The sequence below is a fragment of the Trichomycterus rosablanca genome, chromosome 5 (genome assembly GCF_030014385.1).
Source record: "Trichomycterus rosablanca isolate fTriRos1 chromosome 5, fTriRos1.hap1, whole genome shotgun sequence".
Taxonomy (NCBI): Eukaryota; Metazoa; Chordata; class Actinopteri; order Siluriformes; family Trichomycteridae; genus Trichomycterus; species Trichomycterus rosablanca.
Window position 1 is genome coordinate 971,468 of NC_085992.1, and position 8,929 is coordinate 980,396.

General features: G+C 44.2%; 1 protein-coding gene across 1 annotated transcript in view; it reads left to right on the forward strand.

Moving 5' to 3' along the window:
- The window catches only part of sh3gl2a (SH3 domain containing GRB2 like 2a, endophilin A1), a 26,946-nt gene extending 19,508 nt beyond the window's left edge, over window positions 1-7,438 (forward strand). The window contains exons 5-9 of the mRNA XM_062995471.1: window positions 1,302-1,435; window positions 2,081-2,239; window positions 3,610-3,713; window positions 5,286-5,413; window positions 6,592-7,438. Coding sequence (XP_062851541.1) covers window positions 1,302-1,435; window positions 2,081-2,239; window positions 3,610-3,713; window positions 5,286-5,413; window positions 6,592-6,788 — 722 coding nt within the window. The 3' untranslated portion in view covers window positions 6,789-7,438. The remainder of the gene's footprint in view (window positions 1-1,301; window positions 1,436-2,080; window positions 2,240-3,609; window positions 3,714-5,285; window positions 5,414-6,591) is intronic.
- The last annotated feature ends 1,491 nt before the right edge of the window (window positions 7,439-8,929 follow it).

Sequence of the window (8,929 nt, forward strand, 5' to 3'; positions counted from 1 at the left end):
TCCAGCTGTAACCAAGTCCACTCTTGGCTCTTGGTTCTAGAGTGTGTCTGTGGGGATTTGTGCCCATTCGAGTTTCTCCACATTGAATGAGTCAAACCAAGTCTTTATAAAGCTCACTTTTATGCTGCAGTGCTAGAGGACCTTCCCCAAACTGTTCCACACAGATGTTAGCACTGGCTGTGATTAGAACACCTGAACTTAAATGCTCAGAAAGGCATGTCCACATACTTTTGACCAAAAACAGTCTCACACTGCCATCTAGTGGAGGGTGAAAGAATTTACCTGGAATGATGGTGATGGTTTCCAAATTAACTGTTTTTATTATTGTAAATAATGTATTTTAATTATTTTAACCACATTTCCATAAAAAGTTGGGACGTTTGCAGTAAAATGCAGTGTTTCATTCTCTTCAATCTTTATGTCACTGATAAAAGTAGAAAGAAAAGATTTCCAATGTTTCTCTGATCAACTTCATTGTAGTTTGTAAACAGAAGCAGGTTTAAAATGTGATGCTCTAACAGACTCCAAAAAAGTTGGGACGGAGGCAGAATGTGAGTGTAAAGTTAATGAAATGTTTGAAAGGTTCCACAGTGAGCAGGTGAGGGAATCATGATCAGGTATAAAAGGATCCACCTGGATCAGGATCGGTCTGTACGAGCGATGGTGGGGCGTGGCTCACCACCGTGTTCCAAACTATATCAGAGAATCAATCAGCTCAGAAAGATCATTTCTCACTGCAGGATTATAAATGATTTAGATCGTTTACCATCTACTGTCCATGATATTGTGGAAAGACTAAATGAGAAACCGTCACGATACTGTGATAAATATAAATACACAAACATGAGCTCGGGAGCGCTTCAGAAAACCATCAGTACTTAACCCAGGTCGCCGCTGCATCAAGAAACACAACCTCTATTAAACACAGAGAAACAGAAACACCTCAGAGTTCTCTGGGCCTGAGCTCATCTCAGATGGACCGAAAGACAGTGGACACAGTGCTGTGGTCAGATGAGTCCACGGTTCAGCTTGTTTTTGGGTTCTATGTTCCAAAGACAAAAAGGACCATCCCGACTGATATCAGTGAAAGGTGCAAAATCCAAAATCTGTCATGGTACAGGGGGGCATCAGTGCCCACAGCATGGGTGACCTGCACATGTGTGAAGGAACACGCTGCCATCAAGGTGACGTCTTTTACAGAGTGCGTGTGCTTGACCGGCCTGCCTGCAGTCCAGATCTGTCTCCTGCTGACAGTGTGTGTGTGTGTGTGTGTGTGTGTGTGTGTGTGTGTGTGTGTGCAGGTCTGGCTCTGATCGATTCCGGAGAGGCGATGAGGGAACTGGGCGAGGTGAAGGACGCGTTAGACATCGAGGTGAAGCAGAACTTCATCGACCCGCTGCAGAACCTCCACGATAAAGACGTGAAGGAGATCCAGGTACGGCCACACCTCAGCCACACCTCAGCTTCACCTCAGCTTCAGCTCACGGACAGATGAGCTCACGTTCTCCTCCTCAGTTCTCTGTTAGAGCGTAAAAGTGTGGATGCTTCTCTGACTTTTTTTGGAGTTTGTAGGATGGTGTCGTGGTGTTCCTATAGAAACTTTAACCCTTTACTGCAGCAACAGTTTAGGGAAGGCCCTTTACCGCTTCAGCATGAGCGAGCTCTATAAAGACGTGAAGAAAAGCTTGCTTTAAAAAACCAAGAAACTCCTGAGCTCAGCCCCACTCATCAGCTCTGGGATGAACCGGAACACTGACTGATCATCAGTGCCCAGTTGTTGCTACCCTGCTACCCAGTTGGGATGAATTGGAATGCTGATCTTTTGACTGAATTGGCACAAATATTCAAATTCTCAGACACTCTCAGACCAAAAAAAGCCTTCTCAGAAGAGTGGAGGCTGTTATAGCTGCATGGGGCGCAGTGGGTGCAGGGTGCTCGAGTCCTAGTCACGTGTCCACATACTTTTGGAAACACGGTGTGGTTTCCAAGTAACATAGGTTAAAAGTTTGAGTCCAAAAACCCAAACGAACCCCAGCTTTACCTCTGTGGGGTGTAACACGGGGGTGTGTTTTGTGTCCAGCACCACCTGAAGAAGATGGAGGGTCGGCGTCTGGACTTCGACTATAAGAAGAAGCGTCAGGGTAAAGTGATGGAGGACGAGATCAAGCAGGCGCTGGAGAAGTTCGACGAGTCGAAGGAGATCGCCGAGCAGAGCATGTTCAACCTGCTGGAGAGCGACGTGAGTACCATGAGTGCCGCCCCCCTGGTCCTCACCTCATCCAGGTCACAGGGTCGCTGTGGGGGGGTCTGGGGGTGGTGGTGGGGGCGTTCGAGATTCCACACGGCGAGTGTCGACCATGATGGATCTGAAGGAGCTTCCTGAAGTTCTCAGGAACGGAAAAACACCCTCAGCACGGTTGACAGGTTACCACACCACTAGACCTCCCAAAGGCAGAAAGAGGAGTATTAGTTGGTTCAGGGGGTTGAATATTTATTCACACCTTCACGCCTCGTAATTACTCAGCTCAGGTGAGACACACCCATCACTAAATCAGTTATATACTGTGAAATGTTAGATTAGTATATCACAAATTTACAACAGTTTAGGGAAGGTCTCTTGAGCTGAGGTTCTAACTTAGTGGTGGGCTAGCGTGTTCTTTAAGTGAATGTGTGTGTGTGCGTGTGTGTTTTTGTGTGTGTGTGTGTGTGCGTGTGTGTTTTTGTGTGTGTGTGTGTGTGTCTCTCTGTGTGCATGTGTGTGTGTGTGTGTGTGTGTGTGTCTCTGTGTGCATGTGTGTGTGTGTCTCTGTGTGTGTTGTGTGTGTGTGGTGTGTATATATATATGTGTGTGTGTGTGTGTGTGTGTAAAATGTAGTGTTATTTGGCCCTAAACAGACACTACAGTGCAGCAGACTATCTGAGCACAGTATCCGACCCTAAATTAAGAAACACCCTGACGAGGTACAGACTGAGCGCACACGACCTGGCCGTGGAGACGGGGCGACACACCCGGTCCTGGCTGCCCCGGGAGGAGAGGTCGTGTCAGCACTGCACTCTCAGTACAGTAGAGACGGAGCTGCACTTCCTCACCCGGTGTACCAAGTACCACCACGTCCGCTCCCAATTCTTCCCTAAATTTAATAACATCATCCCCAACTTCACCTCCCTCCCAGACCACGACAAACTGCCCCACCTACTGGGGGAGCACAGAGAGAGCTGCACACTAGCAGCACTCTATACTCACACCTGCCACCAGGTGAGGGACAGTGGGTGACCATGTCTCATACACACACACACACACACACACACACACACTGATTGTTTTACTACCTCATTATTGTAAATATTATACTTTTTATTGTTATTATTTTGCACTGTTTTTATTAATATTTTATTCTATTTTATAATATTTTTTGCACATGTAACTGTTCTGTATATTTTTGTTCTTTCTTATTTTTATTGTTTATATTTCCCTGTAACTTGCTTTGGCAATACGAATGTCCTTATTTGTCATGCCAATAAAGCTTCTTTTGAGTTTGAGTTTGAGTTGAGTGTGTGTGTGTGTGTGTGTGTGTGTGTGTGTGTGTGTGTGTGTGTGTGTGTGTGCAGGTAGAACAGGTGAGTCAGTTGGCGGCTCTGGTTCAGGCTCAGCTGAATTACCACCGACAGGCAGCAGAGATCCTGCAGCAGCTCTCCAGCAAGATGGACGAGAGGTGAGCAACAGTTTAGGGAAGGTCCAGCATCCTGCACAGAGCCCTGAGCTCAGCCCCACTCAACAGCTGATGAACGGGCACAAATTCCCACAGGCGTACTCCAGAGTCTTGTCTTCTCAGGAGAGCGGCTGCTGTTTTAATAGCGCTCGTTTTTGACACGCTCATGGTCAGGCGTCCACATACTTTTGGCTATAAAGGGTTCCTGCTGCTGTTCTTCGTCTGTGACTGAATGATCGGAACATGAACCTTCCTGGACTACAGCTGGTGACTTCTCTGTGCCCATATAACTGGTGCTAATCGTTCTGTCTTTACATGTACATGTTTAAAACAACTTGTGAAACACAGTGAAGAGTTAGGGGCCTCGTTTAGGGGCCCAACAGAGGCAGCTTAGTGGCAGTGGGGCATGAACTAGCAACCTTCTGATGAACAGTCCAGTACCCTCCTCCCTGAGCAACCACTGTGCACTTTAACCAGAGCAACAAGCATTACAGTGTTAGGCTCAGTGGTTTAAGTGCTGGACTGTTGATCGGAAGGTCAGCACCACTTTGCCCGTTGGGCCCCTGAGCAAGGCCCTTGTTAGATTTGGATGAAATGCTGGAATGGGAAGGAAAACCCGAACTGTCCTCCTCACACAGGGAGGAAAAGTCCCCAGATGTTCGGGCGTAATCCAAACGTTCTGCCATGAAAAAGAATCTGCTGGAATTTGCTACAGGTGTCACTGTACATAATCAAGCAAGCTTTAAAAAATCTTATGTGGTCAGATGTTTGGAGGAGAAAAAGCGGCGTCTGTAAAACGCGCTGGTGGTAGTATTACAATCCTGTAAGTGGAACTGGTGCTCACATGGTGGTCTCATAGAGCTTAGCACGTCTCTCCATGGAAAAACGACACTGACAAGTGATAAGAAGCAGAGGGGTGTGCGATGATCTGGCAACCCTGATGAGATCGGGGTTTGTGCAAGCGGGAAGTGGAAGTGACTAAATTGGGAGATGAAGGGAAGACCGGAGGACCAAACATTACGTGCTGTCTATATATTTTTGACCCAGCAGATTTGTGAAGTAAGTGTTCCAATCATTCAGTCACAGAAAAAGAAGAGGCGCAGGAGTCCTGAGGTCCCGAACCTTCAGATCCACCCGGTGCTGCCGACCGGCCCGAGCAGCCCAGCAGACGTTTATCTGCAACAGTGACCCCTGCTGGAGCTGCCCGGACATGCTGCAGAAGAACCCGGAGAGAGAGAGGCGTGGTCCTCCGTACACGCCCAAACTCTCTCCCGGTGGTGCCCAGGGGAGCTGAGTATATCCAAACTGGGACGGTGCGCTGGGTTCAGATCCCCGCGGTGCTGCCGGCCTGCTTGAGCCCCCAGCAGACGTTTATCTGTGTGTCTGAGGGAGGAGAAGTCGCTGCAACAGTGACCCCTGCTGCACATGCCTGGAGATGTAGTGAAAGAACCCGGAGCGAGAGAGGCGTGGTCCTCCGTACACGCCCAAACTCTCTCCCGGTGGTGCCAGAGTGCACGAGGGAGCTGGGTATATCCAAACGTCATAGAAATCTTAAACCTGTTTCTTTGTTTCTAGGATAAGAGAAGCTTCTAACAAGCCGAGGAAGGAGTACGTCCCCAAACCTCGCACCTCTCTGGAGCTGACCCCCAACGAGAGCCACAACGGGGGGGTAGGACACGGCCGGATCGGCTCACGCTCGCCAGGTAGGGGTCAGGATCCACACCGAGAGATTGGACAAGTTCCCTCAGAAGTGTTTCTGATTCATGGTCAGAAAAGTAGATGGTTCTTACCTGTCCACCCAACCAGGGGGCGCTAGTGAACACTTGATGGCCACTGTACCTTGTTACCTGATTATAGCGCTTTTGTCGCAAGACTCGATTTGAGAAGCAGCTCCATATCATGATGCTCCCACCACCGTATTTCACTGTGGGCGTGGTGTTCTTGTTTCTGATTGGTCTGAACGAACTGAGATGAATGTAGATGCTGCGGTTCAGTGTAGCTGTTGTTCCTGCTGCTTTCACGTCATCCGGCTGCTTTCTCTCTGAGCTTCCTGATCATCACTGTAGATGACTGATGTTCTGGTTTCTGTTTTTGGTCACCTGCGCCTCGTTGAGCGTAATTCGCTCCAGGTGGAGGGCGTGTGTTTAAATCCCGGCTCCTCTCTTCACAACCTGCTCGATCCTGTCAGATTTCCCGCCGGCGCAGATGACGACACTCTTCATCTTAATGTAAACCAGCCTGTGTCACGGCACGTTCTGGCCGCGCTTCAGAAGCCACGTGAGGGCCCTTTTTCGTGTGTGAGGGGCCCCATGTTTGGATCCCTGCCGGTTGGTGTCCTTCGTCTGTGACTGAATGATCGGAACATGAACCTTCCTGTAAAGAGAAACAGAAAAACAATCAGACGTCTCTGACTACAAATGACTTCTCTGTGCCCATATAAACAGTGCTTATCTTACAGAATTTGAATTGAGAGGCTTCCATCCAAAACAACTTACAACTGTGATGAAAAAAGAGTTAGGGGCCTCGTTTAGGGGCCCAGCAGAGGCAACTTGGTAGCAGTGGGGCGTGAACAGTCCAGTCGCCTTCTCCCTGACGGTCAGCTAATAGAAACCGGCACATCGATCATCTGTGCTGATCTGGAAGGTCAGAGAGAAACCAGCTGGACGACCTGAAAGCAGCAGGAACAGCAGCTACGCACATTTAGATCCCTGCCAGTTGGTGGAGTGGCGGCCCCGCTCATTTTATTGGTGTGTTGATAGAACACAATCCATGTTGTGATGTCATCAATCCAGCTTATTCTTGGTCTTCATCTTCTGATGTTGGCGCCCCAACACTTTGTTTCCCTCCTGAAGCCCTGATCTCTGTCTCTGTCCCCCGTCAGCTCCGATGGATCAGCCGTGCTGCCGCGCCCTGTACGACTTCGACCCCGAGAACGAAGGCGAGCTTCGCTTCAAGGAAGGTGACATCATAACACTGACCAATCAGATCGATGAGAACTGGTACGAGGGCGTGGTCAACGGCCAGTCGGGATTCTTCCCGGTGAACTACGTGGATGTTCTGGTGGCGTTACCTCGTTAAAGCGATGGGAACCGCGCCCGCTTCACCCGAACCTGCGAATCCCCGAGTGAAGAATAAGCACAGTGTGATTCTAACTATCGACCCGAGTGTTTCCGTCTCTAACTTCTACTGGCGTCCTTATTTTATCTGAATCCTCGTTTAGTCTCAGTTCCTCTCTCGGTCTCTTCGGTTTGTTTTGGTTCGAGCATGAAGCTAAAAGCTTTTGCACTACAATAATTTATTGCCGACATTCCGACCTCCTGTTATTAAGTATTATTATTATTATTTTCCACATTTATTTTTATAGCTGTCCACCTCGTAATCGTTTCCTTTTCCTTCAGACCTGAGTAAAGTAAAACCCAGTCGTGACTCTGTTAAGATTCGTTTATTGAACCGATCGTTACTCTGTTTATTATGGAGGGAGAATCGATCACGGATGGTTTTGTACATTGATTGTTGATTTTTTCCTGCATGGTTTAACGTGTTTCCTCTCCGTCCGACTGCTGTGAGCTGAAACCTAATAAACTGTCAGTATTAAAATAAAGCAACGTGACGTCCGAGCTGTGAATCGAGGGTTAAAACCGTAACTAATAATTAATAAAATAAAAGTCTCCGCTGTAAATGTTCTTTTTTTCTGCTGAACAAATAAAATGAATTGTTTCTCCTCCTGATGGTGTGAAAACGTGCTGTGATTCTCTTTCATGTCATAATAATAATAAAAAAATAATAAAAAAATATATATATACAGTATATATAATATAAATATAAATATAATATAATAATAATATAATATAATAATAATATAATATAATAATAATTATAATAATAATAAATATAATAATAATAATAATAATAATATAATAATAATAATAATAATAACTATAATAATAATAATAATAAGTATAATAATAATAATAAATATAATAATAGTAATAATACTAATAATAATATAATAATAATAATACCAATAGTAATAAATATAATAATAATAATAATAATAACTGTAATAATAATACTACTAGTAATAAAATAATAATACTAATAGTAATAAATATAATAATAATAATAATAATAATAATAACTAATAAATGTGTGCAGATCTTTGTGGTGTATTAAATAGATCGAACAGCAGGTGGCAGTAACACCACACCTCACACACACACACACACACACACACACACACACACACACACACACACACACACACACACACACACACACACACACACACACACACACACACACACAACTACAATCTTTCTCGCCTGTTGGTTATTTTCACATTTGCAGCTATAACAAGATTTTGACTGTGCCTGTGGGAATCTGCACCCATTAATATAAAAATTTAAGATTATATAAGAGTGTATTTTGTGAGTGTATTACAATAATAATAATAATAATTAATAATAATAATAGAAATGGTTATAATACTGTTATAAAAAGAACTACAATATAATAATTTTATATAATAATAATACTAACAATAACAGTAATAATTGTAATTGCATTCACAGCATTTAGTCAACGCTTTTTATCCAAAGCGCCTCACAGTTTGAGCATTTGAGGGTTGAGGGCCTTGCTCAGGGGCCCACAGTAAAAACTTAGCAGTGGTGGTACTTAAACCAGCAACCTTCTGATTACTAGTCCAGTACTTTAACCACTGAGCTACTATATAACAACAATAATATTAATGATAATTTTCATCGTTGCTTCACCCTGGTCAGGGTCGCAGTGGGTCAGATTTTCCTGGAATCACTGAGCACAGTGCAGTAACACACCCCAGACAGCACGCCAGTCTATTGTGAGGCCTATTAGTACTGTAATTAATAATAATAATAATAATAATAATAAGAGTAATAATAATAAATAATAATAAAAGTGATAATAATATATATTTTCTATTATTACAAATGACAGTTATAATAATATAAATAATAACAATATGATTAATAATAAATATTTACTAATGTTATAATACTGATATTAATAACAATAATAACTACAATATAATAATACTAATTTTAGATAATAATAATGAATAATAATAATAAATATAATAATAATAATAATACTAACAATAACAGTAATAATTGTAATTGCATTTTATCCAAAGCGCCTCACAGTTTGAGCATTTGAGGGTTGAGGGCCTTGCTCAGGGGCCC